The sequence below is a fragment of the Amblyraja radiata genome, chromosome 8, assembly GCF_010909765.2.
Source record: "Amblyraja radiata isolate CabotCenter1 chromosome 8, sAmbRad1.1.pri, whole genome shotgun sequence".
Taxonomy (NCBI): Eukaryota; Metazoa; Chordata; class Chondrichthyes; order Rajiformes; family Rajidae; genus Amblyraja; species Amblyraja radiata.
The window spans coordinates 46,257,539-46,277,383 of NC_045963.1; the positions used below are offsets into that span (position 1 = coordinate 46,257,539).

At 43.3% G+C, this 19,845-nt stretch overlaps 1 protein-coding gene across 1 annotated transcript in view; it reads left to right on the forward strand.

The window, feature by feature from the left end:
• hnrnpll (heterogeneous nuclear ribonucleoprotein L like) overlaps window positions 1–18,436 on the forward strand; it is a 29,294-nt gene extending 10,858 nt beyond the window's left edge. The window contains exons 7-13 of the mRNA XM_033025799.1: window positions 3,762–3,821; window positions 9,930–10,129; window positions 11,870–11,991; window positions 12,082–12,283; window positions 15,615–15,672; window positions 16,526–16,621; window positions 17,834–18,436. Coding sequence (XP_032881690.1) covers window positions 3,762–3,821; window positions 9,930–10,129; window positions 11,870–11,991; window positions 12,082–12,283; window positions 15,615–15,672; window positions 16,526–16,621; window positions 17,834–17,889 — 794 coding nt within the window. The 3' untranslated portion in view covers window positions 17,890–18,436. The remainder of the gene's footprint in view (window positions 1–3,761; window positions 3,822–9,929; window positions 10,130–11,869; window positions 11,992–12,081; window positions 12,284–15,614; window positions 15,673–16,525; window positions 16,622–17,833) is intronic.
• The last annotated feature ends 1,409 nt before the right edge of the window (window positions 18,437–19,845 follow it).

Genomic DNA, 19,845 nt, shown 5'->3' on the forward strand with positions numbered 1-19,845 from the left:
AGCCATCTGACTGTCAACTGTAAAATTAAGGGACTTCTATTTTTGTTAGTGAAATAGAAACTTAACAGTTTTAGTCGTAACTGATAATAAATCCTCATTTACCAGTTCGGCTTTTACTTGACATTCCTATTTTATTGTTTTCTTATTAAACCCCCCCGTCCAGTTAGTGAAATCGGAAATGTGCACTGAGCAGTCCACAAATAACATGTAGCTTGGCTAATACATAGGTTGGGGACGGTGGTATACACATAGGGATGTTTTATGGTTATAATTAAATTAATGGTTCCTCATTGAAGCACCAACTTTAATCATTGTTGTAACCAAATTATATGTATATTTCTACAGTAATTGCTGGCAGTCTAACATCTGCCTGTAATGTATTTTGGATAAACGTGGAGCCAGCTGTGCTGACTCCAATGGATGTTTTGAAGTTCACTCGCATCACTTATAGCACTGCCTCACCTACATGAACTGTACATGCAAACAAGGCTACGGCACAGAAAATTGCAGCTTTCAAAGTCGCACGCAGTACTTAAGAACATTGCACTCAAAGGGGAAAAAAGAACCAAGACCTCAGTGGCAGAGACATTAAATCTTCAGAGCTACATTCACCTTCTGCAGATAAATATCGTCACTGCCGAAAGGATATTGATCTTTTTTTTTTGCCCCCTCCTTACTGGAACGCAAGACATTTTTCACAGGTATATCAGCAAGAGAGCACCACAGAAGAGGGGCACGCCAGGCAAACTCAGCACTTCATGCACCCTTGTCAACGAGTGGCAGCACTTCGCATTTACAAATGACAGCAACCCTGCCTTCAGAAACAACAGAATTTTAATAACTCAGCTCACCTAGACTGCACGCAAACACATCCTCAGGAAATTTGATCAGGAAGGACACTCATTTATTTTTTCTCACCACATTCATCGGTGCACAGAGGATATGTTTGCAAGGTGCCTTCGTAAAACCTGAGATGAAATTCTGTGTGAATACGTTAAATGCTGTGAAATTAAATTATTAAAGAAAAATCAACCCTTGTAAATTTCAAACGAAGAGGAGAAATCCAATTATGACTTTAAAAAATGTTGGAGACTTCTGTACTTGATTGAATTTGAAGCTGGAGTAACTTGAGCTTTTTGACAAATCCAGGAATCGCTTGCTGCTGGATGGAGGACTGAGCATTGTCAGAAAATTGTTTATTTTTAAAGCTAATTGTAAAAACATGTAATTACTGCCAAGTGACATTCAATTGGATAAAAATCAGTGGTACTGTAAAATGGCCATATTTCCATGCACCTAATATACACTACATGCTTTTAAGACCGAAACTATCAGTAAAGTAAGTTCTTGTCCATTTTTCTGCTGCTTTGGAATTTAAGTTCCTTTGTGGCTCATTTGTTAATTTCCTTACCTGTAAATTTCAAATCCCACTGCAACGTCCAAGCAAGGTAGCTCAGAGGTTGTGTTGCTGCCTTACAATGCCAGAGACCCGGGTTTGATCCTGACTATCTGTACGGAGTTTGTACGTTCTCCCTGTGATCATGTGGGTTTTCTCTAGGTGTTCCGGTTTCCTTCCACATTCCAAGAGACGTGCAGTTTGTAGGTTAATTGGCTTCTGTAAAGAATGTAAAGTGTCCCTAGTGTGTAGGATAGTGCTAGTGTACGGAATGTTCGCCGGTCAGCGTGGACTCGGTGGGCCAAAGGGCTTGTTTCCATGCTGTATCTCTAAACTAAACCTGTAATGCAAGCTTTTTTATTTGAGATGCTGGGTGGATATTGCACTGAAGTTGCTGATCCATTAGACGAGACTCTTCACTTGTAGCTTCCATGACAGATTATGTACCATTTGTAAACAATACAAAGGACCTTTCCTTCCATGTCTGACCTAGCACATGAGGTCCCCCGCCCCCGCTATTGAAATACATTTTGCAGGATCTTGTTTGCTGGACTTACTACAACATGTCTACAGCATTGAAGCACATTGAAATATCTTGGGACTATTATATACAAGTCACTACAGGGCAAGTCTTAATTCTTGGAATTATTTGCTTAAAAGGAATTCTAAATACAACCCTGATTCTAAATTTTCCAAGCACACCCTTGTATGTACCCGTGGACCTCCTGGTGAATGTTTGCTGTCATGAAAATGATCTGACTGCTTGCTTTGGGATTCACATCGGGATATTTAGTGACTGGGTTGAGGCTGTAAGGCATGTGTTTTGTAAATCCATTCCAATGAAATACTTTCCTCTATCCCCTAATCTACAGAATTGTGAAATTTCTGTGCAAATTATGGGATAGAGGAAATTAAAATTACACATGTTCCTCCAGCACTTTGTTTTGCTCAAGATTCCGGCATCTGCAGTTTCCTGTTTCTGAAAGACCCAAAATGTGGTCTGTCCATTTTCCCTCCACAGATGTGACCTGACCCACAGTTCTTTCAGCACATCATGTCTTCCACGGCCACAGGGTGAAGATGTAGTTCCATGTTTTCCTTTTGCATCAGTCTAGCTTAGGTGCCTTGGATGTGCAACACTGCCCCCATGCACTAAGGCTGGGGTTTCTTCCTTTGGATGCCTTGCACCAATCTTGATGTGACTCATTTGGGCCTGTTGTGTCATATTTCCCCATCAGTGTTATAACCATACTTGTTTGGGTTCCTTTTGCAAGTTATTATCAGCCTAACTTTGTTCCAGCTGTAAAATACAATGGGGTGACCAGTTAAGTTAAACATAATTCATTTGGTATTTGCAAGAAAGAATTGCTGCCTGGTCTTTTGGAAAGGCAGGATATTTTGGGTCTTATAAGTATCACTGTTTTGGCCACTGATTTTGCTCCATTTTCTGCATTATGTTAAACCCTTACTGGATTTGAGACAAAAAGTTCAGCATTGGTTGATCAAATCTCTCTGTCTTTTTTAAATAAAAGTGCTTTGGCTTCAAAGCATGGATTGGGTAGAAGTCACTCCTAATGTGACCCAAGGTTATAGGTTTCAGGTTGACATGCTGATTGTAGACGAAGTGCTGGAGCAACTAAGCAGGTCTGAAGAAGGGTTGTGACCCGAAACGTTTTTACCTTTTCTCCCGAGTTGCTGCCTGACCCGCTGTGTTGGTCCAGCACTTTGTGTCTATCTTCGGTGTAAACCAGCATCTACAGTTCCTTCCTACACAAGGTACTGATTATAATGGTTTTGAGCATTTCGATTTGGGCAACCAATGGTGTTCTCCTGATTTGACTTGTGTGAACATTTTAATAACATGATGTATATTGATCTTTTTAAACCATATATTCACTGATTGTAAAACTGTAATGCAGGGGCGAAGTATCTCGCTTTTGCTGAATCCTCCTGCAAGTTATTAAGAAGGCCTCTTTGAAACTGCTGTAACTTGCTGTTTGAAGCTTGTGGTACAAAAAATAACAGGTACTGTTTTTTAAAATTGTATTTTTTCACTTGTAACGTTGATAACATGCAAAAGTACTTTGACTTTCTGTACAATGTGATACAAAATGTCTCTTAAATGTGTTTTAAGCTTGTGCATAATTGAGCAAAGATTTGCAATGCATTTAACTTCTTTGAAAAAGACAGTGCTGGAGTAACTCAGCAGATCAGGCAGCATCTCTGGAGAATATGGATAGTACCTATCAGAGTTCACCAGAGATGTTGCCTGACCTGCTGAATTCCTCTAGCACTTTGTCTTTATTTATAAACTGATATCTACAGTTCCTTGTGTCTACATTAAACTTCTCTTCCTTATTTGCAGATGAGCGGCGGCGACAAGGTCAACCGGCCCTCCTGGGAGATCATCCCTCGACATATGGGGGTAATCAATGATTCTTATGGGATTTTTAGTAGATGACTTCCACATTTCTGTTTCCCTGCTCCTGTTCTGTCACCTTTAACTTAATCCATGGTTTATTAGTTTTAGAGACAGCATGGAAACAGGCCCTTCGACCCACCAATCCACACTGACCAGTGATCGCCCATACACTAGTTCTTTCCTGCACACTGGGGCAATTTACAGAAGCCAATTAACCTACAAATCCACACATCTTTGGAATGTGCTAGGAAACCGGAGCACACAGAGGAATTCCATGTGGTCACGAGAACATACAAACTCCACAGACCGCACCCATAGTCAGGATCAAATCCGAATCTCGAGTGCTGTATGCCAGCAATTCTATCACTACGCCACTGTGCCACCATACTGAAATGGAAATTCTTGAGCTGCAGATGCCATATTGTTGGAGCTGTAAACTATTTCTGCAAAGTCTGAAACAAAGTGTGGGGATTTCTGAATTTGCATTTGCCATTTGAAGGGTATTATTTTTGCAGGGTAGGTCTAAGATGGTGATTTTTATAGATGGAGATTTTAATTTTATCTGCAGAACTTGTGAATCACATTGTGCACATCAGGTTAATTGAATATGGAACAGTACCGCACATCAACAGGCCATTCGGCCCACATTTGGTTTGTGTGTGGAAAAGCTGTCATTTTGTGTCTAGGAAAACAGTTTACGTGGAGTGTAATAATTTTCATTCTTTCCCCTTGAAGTGCTGAGTTACTCCAGCACTGTCTTTCCTCCTTTTCAAACAGTTTAAAAAAATATTTTTAATGATTGAAAGATAAAACAGACCCTTCAGCCCACCGAGTCCTCGCCGACCATCGATCACCCATTCACACAAGTTCTACAGTGTCCTTCTTAATGTTTGGGACAAAGACCCATAATTTATTTATTTACCTCTGTACTCCACAATTTGAGATTTGTAATAGAAAAATATTGCATGTGATTAAAGTGCAGGTTGTCAGATTTTAATAAAGGCCACTTTTATACTTTTTGGTTTCATGTAGAAATTACAGCAGTGTTTATACATAGTCCCGTCCCCCCCCATTTCAGGGCACCATATTGTTTGGGACACAGCAATGTCGTGTAAATGCAAGTAGTCATGTTTAATATTTTGTTGCATATCATTTGCATGCAATGACTGCTTGAAGTCTACGATTCATGGACATCACCAGTTGCTGGGTGTCTTCTCTGGTGATGCTCTGCCAGGCCTGTATTGCATCCATCTTTAGCTCATGCTTGTTTTGGGGGCTGGTCTCCTTCAGTTTTCACTTCAGCGTGTAAAAAGGCATGCTCAATTGGGTTTAGATCGGGTAATTGACGGCCACTCAAGAATTGATCTTTTTTAGCTTTGTAAAACTCTTTTGTTGCTTTAAGCAGTGTGTTTGGGATCATTGTCTTGCCGTAGAATGAACCGCCGGCCAATGAGTTTTGAGGCACTTGTTTAAACTTGAGCAGATAGGATGTGTCTATACACTTTTGAATTCATTAGCAGCAGTTGTATCAACAATAAAGATAAGTGAGCCAGTACCTTCAACAGCCATACATGCCCAGGCCATAACACCCCCACTGCCGTGTTTCACAGATGAGGTGGTATGCTTTGAATCTTGGGCAGTTCCTTCTCTCCTCCATACTTTGCTCTTGCCATCACTCTGATATTAGTTAATTTGTGTCTCATCTGTCCACAAGACCTTTTTCCAGAACTGTGGTTGCTCTTTTAAGTATTTCTTAGCAAACTGTAATCTGGCCATCCTATTTTTGCTGCTAACAAGTAGTTTGCATCTTGCAGTGTAGCCTCTGTATTTCTGTTCATGAAGTCTTCTGTGAATAGTGGTCATTGACAAATCCACATCTGACTCCTGAAGAATGTTTCTGATGTCGGACAGATGTTTGGGGATTTTTCTTTATTATAAGAGAGAATTCTTCTGTCATCAGCTGTGGAGGTCTTTCTTGGCCTGCCAGTCCCTTTGCAATTAGTAAGGTCACCAATGCCCTTTCTTCTTAATGATGTTCCAAACAGTTGATTTTGGTAAGCCTAAGGTTTGGCTGATGTCTCTGACAGTTTTATTCTTGTTTCTCACTCTCATAATGGCTTCTTTGACTTTCATTGGCACAAATTTGGCAATAAAAGTTTCCAAAGTAATGGAAAGGCTGGAGGAAAGACTAGGTGCTGAGAGCTCTCTTATACCTGCATTAAGGAGGGAATTAAACACACCTGAGCAATTACAAACACCTGTGAAGCCATGTGACCCAAACATTATGGTGCCCTGAAATGGGGGGACTATGTATAAACCCAGCTGTAATTTCTACATGGTGAAACCAAAATGTATAAAATGGCCTTTAATAAAATCTGACAATGTGCACTTTAACCACATGTGATTTTTTTTCTATTACAAATCTCAAATTGTGGAGTATGGAGGCAAATAAATAAATGATGGGTCTTTGTCCCAAACATTATGGAGGGCACTGTATGTTATCTCACTCATCCACTCCCTGTACTCTAGGGGCAGTTTAGAGGCCAATTAACCTACAAAACCGCTCATCTTTGAGTGCCTCATTTTTAGCCTGTCACCTGCATCATTTAATTTATCTTAATAAGTTGCTGCTTCCCACCATGCGGTGGCCTGTGTGTGATCAGCTGAAGAGCAGTGTCCTTGTTACAAAACTAAAGTACTGCAGATGCGGGAAGTGGCCTGAAATAGTGAACAAATAGTGCCCTTTAATTCATTCCAAAATGTTGAGTCCTCATTTGTATCACAATGCACTGTAACTATAGCCATCTCCAATCTACAACATGCTTTTTTATTCTCTTGGCTTTCCAGAAAACAGTAATTGGATATACAGGTCATTTCTTTGAGACTTCTCTTTATTGCAGCTGGTCCCATGTGACTTTTGTTCACCAACTGTTCTTGATGTGCAGGTTTACACAGACCCTGTTAAGCCTGCCACTGTTTTTTGAAATTCTATTCAAAGCTGTTTTTCAAGCAATTCTCTCTCCATCCTGAAACTTCGTGCTATGACAATAGCCTGTACTTCTGCTTTTGACCATGGTTCTACAGCATAGAGTAGATAAGAGTTTAGTTTATTGTCACGTGTACCGAGGTACAGTGAAAAGATTCTGCGTGCTAACAAGTCAACGGAGAGACAATACATGATTACAATCGAGCCATCCAGTTTACAGATACATGATAAAGGAAATGCGTTTAGTGTAAGGTAAAGTACAAATATAATCAACGGGTATCCAATGAGGTAGAGAGAGAGGGCTGCTCTCTAATTGTTGGTAGGATAGTTCATTTGCCTGGAAGAAATTGTCCCCGAATCTGAAGGTGTACGATTTCACACTTCTGCCTGATGGGAGAAGAGGAAGTGGCCAGGGTGCGACTCGTCCTTGATTATGCTGGTGGCCTTGCCGGGGCAGCTTGAGGTATAAATGGAGTCAAGGGAAGTTGGATTCTGTGATACAGAGCTGCCAAGTAGTACGAATTTTCCGTATTTTGTATGGAAATGTGATAAGAATACAGATGTACGATTTTGTTGTGAAATACTGATTTTTTTTAAATCAGCCCGACTTCCTTTTTCATCTTGTTGCTTAAAAAATGCAAGGATATAAAAAGTCATACTGTACCTCTAAAAATTATAGCAGATTAAATCTATGTGGTGGCCGACTAGGAAAAGGGGAGATGCAGCGAGACCTGGGTGTCATGGTACACCAGTCATTGAAAGTGGGCATGCAGGTGCAGCAGGCAGTGAAGAAAGCGAATGGTATGTTAGCTTTCATAGCAAAAGGATTTGAGTATAGGAGCAGGGAGGTTCTACTGCAGTTGTACAGGGTCTTGGTGAGACCACACCTGGAGTATTGCGTACAGTTTTGGTCTCCAAATCTGAGGAAGGACATTATTGCCATAGAGGGAGTGCAGAGAAGGTTCACCAGACTGATTCCTGGGATGTCAGGACTGTCTTATGAAGAAAGACTGGATAGACTTGGTTTATACTCTCTAGAATTTAGGAGATTGAGAGGGGATCTTATAGAAACTTATAAAATTCTTAAGGGGTTGGACAAGCTAGATGCAGGAAGATTGCTCCCGATGTTGGGGAAGTCCAGGACAAGGGGTCACAGCTTAAGGATAAGGGGGAAATCCTTTAAAACCGAGATGAGAAGAACTTTTTTCACACAGAGTGGTGAATCTCTGGAACTCTCTGCCACAGAGGGTAGTCGAGGCCAGTTCATTGGTTATATTTAAGAGGGAGTTAGATGTGGCCCTTGTGGCTAAGGGGATCAGAGGGTATGGAGAGAAGGCAGGTACGGGATACTGAGTTGGATGATCAGCCATGATCATATTGAATGGCGGTGCAGGCTCGAAGGGCCGAATGGCCTACTCCTGCACCTAATTTCTATGTTTCTATGTATTTTACATTTCAAGATCTGGATGATTATTTTTGTAAGCTTTGATCTGCCTGTCCCATTTATCCTACCAGGTTTAAACAGCGCTGTCAGTTTAGCGCGTGGGAATTTAAACTAAGAGCTGTCGGCTACAGCTCTATGGGTTCTAAATATAGCGCTATGGGCTTTAAACATAGCGCTATGGGTCACAAACTGTTCGGGGAGAGAGGGGGAGGGAGGGAACGAGAGGAAGGAGGGAGGGAGAGGGAGGCTTCCAAAATGGCTTCTACATCATCATCTGGTGCAAAAAGCAGGAAACAGCCGTTCACACAGCAGTATACAAAGAGATGGCAATGAATGCACTGTCAAGTAAGATGTGTAGAAGACATGTCAATTGGTAGCAAAGTTATGCATTCTTGTACTCTTACATGGGTATGACCGGACCAATTTTTCAGCAAAATGGCACCGTGTAAAATTACTGATTTCCCCAGCAAAATACTGATTTTCGTACTAGAATACTGAAATGCTCTGACAAAACTTGGCAGCTCTGGTAATAGTCTGGGCTGCGACAGCAATTCTCTGCAATTTCTTGGTATCATGTTTGGTGTAGACATTGTGGGCCGAAGGAGAAGTTCTTGTGCTGTTGTGTTCTACAATTGGTGTAAGAAAGATGCAACGGTAATTGAGTTCATGCTGGAGATTCAGAGCAACCCAATACTTCAACTCTTCTTGAAACCTGTAAAATCTCTACATGCCTCACAGCAATAAGCCTACTACTGTGCTCACTGTACCTTGGTTTAGTTTTGACTAGCACGGTGTGTGCGTTAAACAATGCGAGTTCCTTTGTAACCAGATTGCCATCCTGCTTCTTGTTTACTTGGGGGTGTGACTTGGATCTCATGAACTCCCTCCTGTCATCCGTACTAATAGAAACATAGAAACATAAAAAAATAGGTGCAGGAGTAGGCCATTCGGCCCTTCGAGCCTGCACCGCCATTCAGTATGATCATGGCTGATCATCCAACTCAGTATCCTGTACCTGCCTTCTCTCCATACCCCCTGATCCTCAGCCACAAGGGCCACATCTAACTCCCTCTTAAATATAGCCAATGAACTGGCCTTAACTACCTTCTGTGGCAGAGAATTCCAGAGACTCACCACACTCTTGTGTGAAAAATGTATTTCTCATCTTGGTCCTAAAAGACTTCCCCCTTATCCTTAAACTGTGACCCCTTGTTCTGGACTTCCCTAACATCGGGAACAATCTTCCTGCATCTAGCCTGTCCAACCCCTTAAGAATTTTATAAGTTTCTATAAGATCCCCCCTCAATCTTCTAAATTCTAGCAAGTACAAGCTGAGTCTATCCAGTCTTTCTTCATATGAAAGTCCTGACATCCCAGGAATCAGTCTGGTGAACCTTCTCTGTACTCCCTCTATGGCAAGAATGTCTTTCCTCAGATTAGGAGACCAAAACTGCATGCACTAGACCCTGTACAACTGCAGTAGAACCTCCCTGCTCCTATACTCAAATCCTTTTGCTATGAATGCTAACATACCATTTGCTTTCTCCATTGTTTTTTCATTAGTCTTATTGTGAACAAATCAACCCCACAGTTTAAGTTGTTTCTGCATAGATTTTTCTTCAGATATAGAAGTGTTTAATGTATGTACTGTCCATAAAGCAGCATGCCAATCTTTACACAGGCTTTCAGCCAAACCCTTTGGCCTTGCCGCACAGAATGGATTCCCGTGCTTCCAACAGCAGGCCTGTGCATCTGTACTCTGCTCCTGATTACGAGTTTGTTCCCCAAGGCAAAGTGATAATGATTTATGGGCTTAATCCACACAAAATGAATTGTGAAAAAGTCTTCAACCTTCTTTGTCTATATGGCAATGTTGAAAAGGTAAGATCTGGCCTTTGCTCTTATAGTTTGTTAATGCCAGTTTCTGGCACTGGCCCGAGTGGAAACCTGTTTTGAATTTGCCTTTTTGTTGTAGAATGTGAAAACAATAATTGAATTTTCAAAGCGATTTATTTGCAGTAACTAAGAACCCTGGTTTACATTTGAACCCAAAAGGATGAGAATCCTTATGCCCCTGTCCCACTTAGGAAACCTGAACGGAAACCTCTGGAGACTTTGCGCCCCACCCAAGGTTTCCGCGCGGTTCCTGGAGGTTGCAGGTAGGGAGACGGACAAAAACCTCCGGGAACCGCACGAAAACCTTGGGTGGGGCGCAAAGTCTCCAGAGGTTTCCGTTCAGGTTTCCTAAGTGGGACAGGGACAGTGAACAAATCAAACCCATAGATTGTTTATGCATAGATGTTTGAGGCAATCGGGTGAATCGAGAATCAGACAATATAGAAACATATTTGCAGGAGTCGGCCATTTGGCCCTTAGAGCCAACACTGCCATTTAATATGATCATGGCTGATCATCTAAAATCAGTTCCCCCATATCCCTTGATTCATTTAGCCCCAAGAGCTAAATCTAACTCTCTCTTGAAAACATCCAGTGAATTGGCTTCCACTGCCTTCTGTGCCAGAGAATTCCACAGATTCGCAACTCTGGGTGAAGAAGTTTTTCCTGATCTCAGCCCTAAATGGTCTACCCCTTATTCTTAAACTGTGACCCCTGGTTCTGGGCACCCCCAACATCGGGGGGTTCTAGCCTGTCCAATCCTTTAAGAATTTTATGTTTCTATAAGATATCCTCTCATCCTAAATTCCAGTGAATACAAGCCCAGTCGACCCATTCTTTCATCATATGTCAGTCCTGCCATCCTGGGACATGGGTTTAAGATGAGAGGGGAATGATTTAAAAGGAACCTGAGGGGCAACTTTATCCACACAGGGTGATGGGTGTAGGGAGCAAGCTGCCAGAGGAGGTTATTGATGGAAGTCATATAACATTTAAACGACACGGGGCATCGTGGTCGGCACATGCAAGTTGGGCCAGAGGGCCTGTTTCCATGCTATATGACTGACTAATCTGGTGTTACACTTAAAGTGTGCTGCGTGTTGCAACAGCTGGAGAATTGCAGCAAAGTAATTAGACTTGTATTTAAATGAGCACGTCCTTTTTTAAACTAAAGGGTTTTGCTCATGGACTTCAGCAGGGCATTTGATAAGGTTCCACATGGTAGGCTGCTCTGGATGGTTAGATCGCATGGGATCCAGGGAGAGCTAGTCAACTGGATTGAGAATTTTATTCATGAAAGGAAGCAGAAGGTGACCGTGGATAAGATAAGACTGTGCCTAAGATCATGAAGGGAATAGATAGGGTGACTGCACAGACTTTTACCCAAATCATAAACCAAAGGGCATGTGTGTAAGGTGAGGGGGGTAAGGTTTAATAGGAACTCGAGGGACAACTTTTTCAGAGGTTGTTGGGTATTTGGAACGAGCTGCCATGAGAGTAGTTGAGGTAAGTACAATAACATTATTTAAAAGACACTTGGATAGGTACATGGATAGGAAAAGTTTAGAGGGATATGGGTCAAACTTGGGACTTGTGTAGACGGGGCATCTTGGTCTGCATGGGCAAGTTGAGCCGAAGGACATGTTTCTATGCTGTATGAGTCTGACTTTTTGTTGGAAAATATCCTTTCCCATGTGATCACTCTGAAATGATTTGCATCCTTAGGTGAAGTTCATGAAGAGCATGCCGGATGCTGCCATGGTGGAGATGGGGGATGAATTCTCTGTGGATCGAGCGATTACTCATTTAAATTGCGTAGAAATGTTTGAGAAGAGAATTAATTTGTGGTAGGCTTTTCTAAAGTACTTTAGAGTCATGAGGTGGTGTTTCAGTCCTGGTGAGGTGGACCATTATAACACGGAGTACTCTTTCTTCAGCGTGTCCAAGCAGGCATCGATCGTTCCAAGTCAGTCGTACGAGTTGGCCGATGGTACTGATAGTTACAAGGAGTTTACCAATTCAAGGAATAATCGCTTCACCAACCCGGGCCAGGCGGCTAAAAACAGGATCCAGCCCCCTTCCAATGTGCTGCATTTCTTCAATGCTCCTCTGTGTGTTACAGAGGAGTACTTTCAAGAGGTAAGGATTCTGGTAACGAATGGAATGGTAAGAATGTTGCCACTCCAAACCTTTGCTGCATTATTATTGAAGATTGGGTGCAATCTCGTGTTGTCTTCCTCCCAGGATAGGAGGATTGAAAACTGGAGGGCATGGGTCTGTGAGAAGGGAAAGATAAGAGCCTGAAGGGCAGCTTTTCCACTTGGGGTGGTGGTTTTATGGAACGAGCTGTCGGGAGTTACCGGGGGCAGGTACTACAGTATTTGTACAGGTACGTGGATAGGGAGGGGGTTTGGAGGTTGCAGGCAGTTGAGACTAGGTAAGATGGGGCATTTTGTGAGTTGGGCCTAAGGGCCTGTTTCCATACTCATGACTCTACCATGTACATTCCACACTCCTCTGTGTTTAATAGTGAAGGAGCGGATAACCCATTTGGGAGCACCAGACAAACACGTTGATCTGTTCTTACTGAGCAGTTTTGGGCATTGTGATGGGACTGGTGTAGTTTCTGCAAGTTGGGAAAGATGTGATTATGCTACAGAGGGTGCAGAACAGATTCACCAGAACATTGCTTGGGCATCAGAGCTTGAGTTGTAAGGAGAGACTGGAGAGGCTAGGGCTGTTTTCACTGGAGCAAAGAAACCTGTTTTATATGCCTTATGGATGTTTATAAAATTGAGGTGTTTGGACATGGCAGATGGCCAGTCTTTTTCCCCAGGGTATAGAAGTATAATGCAAGATGGAAGATATTTAGGGTAAGAGGGGAGGCACATTTTTCCAGAGGGTGGTGATAAATGGAACAAGTTGCTGGAGGAGGTAGTAGAGGCAGGTACAATGACAATATTTGAATTGAATTGAATTGAATTGAATTGAATACCTTTATTGTCATTCAGACCTTGCGGTCTGAACGAAATTTCGTGCCTGCAGTCATACATAGAGTCATACAATAATCAACAACAATAAACACAAATTAACACCACCACAGTGTATCCACCAATCACCTCCTCACTGTGGTGGAGGCAAAAATCTTAGGGTTACTGTCTCTTCCCTCCTCTTCTCCCTCTGCGCTGAGGCGATTCCCCACCGGGCGATGGTACCAACAGTCCCGCGGCTCACCGAACCCCGCAAACGGGCCGGTTCAAACACCGCGGCCCGGGGTGGTCGAAGCTGCCGCCCTCCAGTCCAGCACACGCAGCCGCTGGCCCGCGGCTGAACCCCGGACTCAGGTCACCGCCTCAGAACGCCGTCCCAGCCACCGGAGCACCGTTCCAGCCCCGAGCCGGATCGCCCTCACGTGAGTACCGTTCTCCCTCGGGCTGGGCCACTCCGACGGGAGTGCCGTTCTCCCTCGGGCTGGGCCACTCCGACGGGAGTGCCGTTCTCCCTCGAGCTGGGCCACTCCGACGGGAGTGCCGTTCTCCCTCGGGCTGGGCCACTCCGACGGGAGTGCCGTTCTCCCTCGAGCTGGGCCACTCCGACGGGAGTGCCGTTCTCCCTCGAGCTGGGCCACTCCGACGGGAGTGCCGTTCTCCCTCGGGCTGGGCCACTCCGACGGGAGTGCCGTTCTCCCTCGAGCTGGGCCACTCCGACGGGAGTGCCGTTCTCCCTCGAGCTGGGCCACTCCGACGGGCCACAGCCCTTCACGGGAAAGTCTCTCAGCCCCTCGCCAGGCCGCTCTCACGAGAGCGCAGTTCCAGCCCCGGGCTGGGCCACCCTCACGGGAGCTCAGGGCGAGTCCTGTCAGCTGCCTCCAGAGTCCCGAGGTCGCCAGCTCCGCCATTAGGCCTCAGTGTAGACGGAGGCAGAGAAGGGGGATACGACAAAAAGGTCGTATTCCCCCGTAGGGAGAGACAGCAAGCCCCGTTTCACCCACCCCCCCCCACATAAACACGACCTAAAAACCAAAAACGTAACTAGACAAAACGAAAAAATACAACACAAAAAAGTAAAAGACAAACGGACTGCAGGCGAGCCGCAGCCGTTCCCGGCGCCGCCACTTCCGGATAATATTTAAGACGTATACGTGGATAGGAAGTGTTTGGCGGGTATAGGCCAAAAGCGGGCAAATAGGATGTGTAAATGGGCATATGGGTGGGAATGGACAAGTTGAGACACTGTCCGTTTCCACGCAGTATAAGCTATGATCTGAGGGAACCTGTTGGGAGGGAAGGAATCTCGGGAATGGTAATGGATATCTATATATATTGGTTAGATGTAGTACTGTGATTGCCTGTCACGCTGTTGCCCAACCAGTTAATCAAACTATTCTTCAAACATGGTGTTAAACTTTGCTGCACTTTGGGCGGTCAAATGGAGGGGATGGACTATGCAATTAGTGGCATGATGCTTCACAGCAGTGATGTACAGAGGGATCTTGGGGTTCAAATCCATAACTCACTGAAAGTGGCAACACAAGTAGATAGTGATAAACAAGGCAAATGGAATGCTTGCCTTCATTGGTCAGGGCATTGAGTACGAGTCAAAGTCGTACGTTTTTTCAGCCTTTGGTTAGGCTGCATCTGGAGTATTTGGAGAGGGTGCAGAAGAAGTTTGCTGAAAGATGCCTACTTTAAAGGTTATTAGCTGCAGAGTATGGTTAGACAGACTTGGATTGTTTTCTCTGGAACACCAGAGGTTGTGGGTAAACCCGATAGAAATATATAAAATTCTGAGAGGCATAGATCGGGTAGACGGGCAGAACCTTTTTTCCAGGATGTAAAGTCAAGGACTAGAGGGCATAGCTTTAAGGTGAGAGAGTGATGGGTGCCTGGAATGTGCTGCCGGGGTGGTGTTGGAAGTTGGTAAGATAGTAGTGTTTTAGACTTTTGGAAAGGCATAAGGATATACAGGAAATTGAGGTATATGATCATGTGTGGATAGATAAGAGTTGGTCTTGGCTTCATGTTTGGGACAGACATTGTGGGGCACAGGGCCTGTTCCGTGCTGTACTGTTCTATGTTCTAAATGTGTGGGCAGGGATTGCAACAGTTATTGAATAAATGATCCGATTTATTGAATTAAATCGCACGTTAGTCAATGACGGCTTGACCAACCCCAGCATGAACAGCTGCTGTATTGCCGCATCCAAAATCCGAGCATCGTATCTCGACTGTGGTGCTGCCAGTTGAGGTTGTTGGGATGCAGAGTGGAACGAAGGAATGGCTAGACCGTAGCCAATCTATTCTGACTCATTCCCTACCTTTGTTTTAACAATTTGAGGGGGGGGGGGGGGGGGGGGACGGGGGGTAAATTGAGAATTGTCTTAAATAACGTACATTAGGAATTGAACTGTGGCTTTGGTTTGCACCCTTTCCTTGTGCAGGAGTATATTTTACCCATGGTCTTTTCCTAGGTTTGTGAAGAGTGTGACCTGAGGCCTTTTAAAACTTTCAAGACGTTTACTGGAAAATGTAAGTAATGAGGACATGCAAGAGGAGATTGAAGATGCCTTCAGTTGTAAATTATTGAGCTAAACTGTTTCCATCTATTGGTCTAAAGTCCTTACTAGAGCCATAGAATTAGTGTTAAATTGAGCATTATTATTTTATTGTCAGTGGCACATAGGCATCAATATGAGTTGTTTGTTTAATGTGTGTTCACTGCGGTAAAGGTATTTACAAAGGGGAGCAGTAGTCTGAGATTGGCAAAGGGCTGCGAACACGAGTCTCCTTAAAGAGTAAACCAAGAGGGAGCTTTGTGCGTCAGGGTATCAACTGAAGATGGAAGAGCCCAAGTGTATCACAGGCTGGTTGGGGTAGAGAGGCTCATGGGCAAGATCTGGAAATCAATAAAAGACACAAAATGCTGGAATAACTCAGTGGGTCAGGCAGCATCTCTGGAGAACATGAACAGTTGGCATCTTTGGTCGGAGCCCTTCTTCAGACTGTAGAAAGGTCCTGGCCCAAAACATCACCTATCCATTCCTTTCACAGATGCTGCCTGACCCACTGATTTACTCCAACACTTTGTGTATTTTTTTTAAACCTGCATCTATAGTTCCTTGTGTCTACATCTTGAAATCAATGTTAATTAAGCCAAGAAACTTCCTGAAGTAGAAATTGATGCAGGATTTTCCTGGGGGTTTTAATTTAAAGGAAAGAACTGGCCGAGCGTCTTGTTTTGAATTTGGGACAGAGATCAGCTGCCTTGCGAACTGTTGCTCCTTGCCATGTGATGTTGTCACGTGATGGCGCTTGTGTCTCCATATCGCATGCTCTGTAAATGTAGAACTTGTTTGTAAGATGTCAATAATCTCTGTTCCAGCTGACAGGAGTTTATCTGGCGTGTTGGAATGGGAGTCGAAAAATGAAGCTGTGGAAGCACTGACAGTACTGAATCACTACCAAATGAAGAACACCAGTAAGTGTCTTGGGTTACAGCTTGGATGGCGAAGAGTTAAATTTATAGTTGATTGAAAGATACAACTGGAAAAAGGGCCCTTCGGCCCACCTAGTCAACAGCAACCGTTGATCACTGGTTCACACTAGTTCTATGTTATCCCACTTTCTCATCCACTCCCTACACTCTGGGGGCAAAGGACGTTTCCAGTAATAGGAGAGTCTAGGACACAGCCTCAGGATAAAAGGACATATGTTTAAAATGGAGATGAGGAGGGATTTCTTTAGCCAGTGGGTGGTGAATAACCATATAACCATATAACCATATAACAATTACAGCACGGAAACAGGCCATCTCGACCCCTCTAGTCCGTGCCGAACACATAGTCTCCCCTAGTCCCATATACCTGCGCTCAGACCATAACCCTCCATTCCTTTCCCATCCATATAACTATCCAATTTATTTTTAAATGATAAAAACGAACCTGCCTCCACCATGTGTGAATTTAATTGCCCCAGAAGCTGCCAAGGGGTGGTGGTGGAGGCAGATAAGATAGTGGCATTCCAAATTTTTGGATCGACACGTGTATGTGCAGGGAATGGAGGGATATGGATTGTGAATGTAGATAAGAGTTAGACTTGGCATCATGTTTGGCATAGATGTGAGCATAAAAGGACCTGATCCTGTGCTGTACTGCCATACGTTCTTTGAGTAAAGCCTTCTCTTTGTGCTTTGAACAGTGATGTGTTAGTGTGTAGAAAATCCACGCTCCACAAATCCACATGTCGCAAGTGGCCCAGCTTGTTTCTTCTATGGCAGAAACAATTCATGTGGTTTCCTGTCTCCTGGTGATGCAGCTGGGATTAGAAACTGACAGTGACAGGAAACTGGAATGTTTACAGTGTAGTTTGTGGCTCTGATTATTTTTGAGTTTAAGATGGTATCTAAAATAAGTCTGAAGAATCGTCCTGATCTAAGACGTCACAAGAGATATTGCTAGACCCTCTGAGTTACTCCAATACTTTTATTTGTTAAATAGTATTTGCATTCCTTGTCTCCACAATGGTCTGTTGAGAGTACTGCGTTACAAGGCTGTTTGTTAATCCACATTCAGATACTTGGATTACTGGCAAGAGATTTCATAGAATTTTGCACTTTTGTAATGTAACAAATAAAATTTAATCTTGAAGCATGTGATGGAAAAATTCTGATTAAAACCATTTTATTTTGCAGATGGCCCTTACCCATACACTTTGAAACTCTGCTTTTCCACCATGTCTCATGCATGAGGACTTGATCTGATTTTGAATGGAATCCTGTCGGTCAGCTTGCACAGCATTTCCAAATGGGCAGGAGAAAAAGTAGTTCATTAGTGTCTCTTGCACCATAAGTGGAAGATACTTTCTTCAGTTTAAATTGTAACTTTCCGAATTGTATCAATGTACAAGTTAAACCTTTAACGAAGTTGTTTTTTTGCAGTCCGTGAGTCGTTTCAGCTTGTTTTTGCAAGTGACCTTGTATTTTTGAACTATGCAAGTGATGGACAACCACTTGTGACATCCCTATTTGAGGCACATACAGTGAGAAAAACAGTATCATTATTTTGTGACCATGTAGTTTGCCAGATTTTTTAAACTATTAATGACATGCATTTGTGATGGGGAAAATTCTGCAAACTGCTAAACAAGTGTCCAAATGGTGACTTTTGAACACTATACACAAACTTGGTATATTTACGGCTTATTGCCATGTGTTTAATTCCTTGCTATGTTTCAGAAATACATTAAACAATTATTACACGTATCTCTGAATTATCTTAATAAAGGTTCTAAAACTCTAATTTGTGTTTGTTACCAAGATAGTGGACCCTAATTGGTGGTTAGTGAACACGGAGAGGACAGCACAGGAACAGGCCCCCGCAATGTCTGTACCGAACATGATGCCAAGACCGTCTCTTGTCTACCTGCACATAATCCATATCCCTCCATTCCCTACATATCCATGGGCCTTTCTAAGTGTCTTTTAAACATCACTATAGTATCTGCCTCCACCTCCACCCCCGGCAGCGTGTTACAGACACTCCCCACTGCTTAAAAAAATTTACTCTGCATGTCTCCTTTAAACATTGCCTGTATCACCTACTCTTGTCTATACTTAGGATCTCCCTTCAACCTCTAGCATTCCAAAGAAAACAATTTAATGGGCCTGTCCCACTTAGGCAATTTTTTTTGGGCGACTACAGGCAACTACTGCAAAATTTTCAACATGTTTTCGGCGACTGGCGACAATTTTTGCTGTCGTAGGTTGATGTAGGTGTTGTCGTAAGTGCGGTCATAGGTTATCGCCAGGTGTCGTAGGTGGATTCCATTAATATTAGTCCCTGGCAGTCGCCTAAAGAGTTGCCTAACTGGGACAGGCCCATAAGGCTGCAACCTCTCCTTCATACCCCCTCAATCCAGGCACCATTCTGGTAAACTTCCACTGTACCCTTTCCAAAACTTCCCCATCCTTCCTGTGTTGGGGTGACTGCATGCAGTTCTGGTTTTTCCCCAATTTTCTTTCTCTTCTGACTCTGCCCTCATAGCAGAAATGGGTTTGGTCTTCAAGCTTCAGAAGATTTAAATGTTTGTTTGCAAGATGTGTGGGGTTTGTACTCCAACTCAGAGGGCAATCTTTAATTTGTGCTGATTTAAGCATTGGTTGTTGTGTTGAGTGTTGGGTTGAGGCAGCGGTTCCACCGACTGCCCACTGTGCTGCGTTTCAGAATTATGAGCTCTTCTAAATTCTGAAGGAATTACTTGCAGCGAATAGAGATCATCGCTGTCAAGTAGGTCAGTAACTCACTGAGAAATGGCAAAATAAGAGATTAAGGAGAAGTGTTTTGCAGCAGTTCATTGTGATTGAGTGAACTGAAAGTTAGTTTTCAAAAGATAATTAGACAATAATGAATGATTTTCAGAGCTGTGGTTGTCTGGGGACAATGGGGTTAATTTGATGCTTTCTAAAACCAGATCAGGCCATGACTGCCTGAATTGTGTGATTCCAACTGTCGAGCTCATTGTGTTTTAAACCCTCATGTTTGACCACTGAGCTATAAACAGAATATCTGCCTTCGCTGACTGTTGCTACTCGCACAATGACAAATCGTGCTTCTATAATGGCTCAGTGGTTTCTGAGTTGCAAGACAGGTCAAATCCATCTGTCTCTATTTAGCCATTCACGTCTATTTGGCTATAAATGCTTTG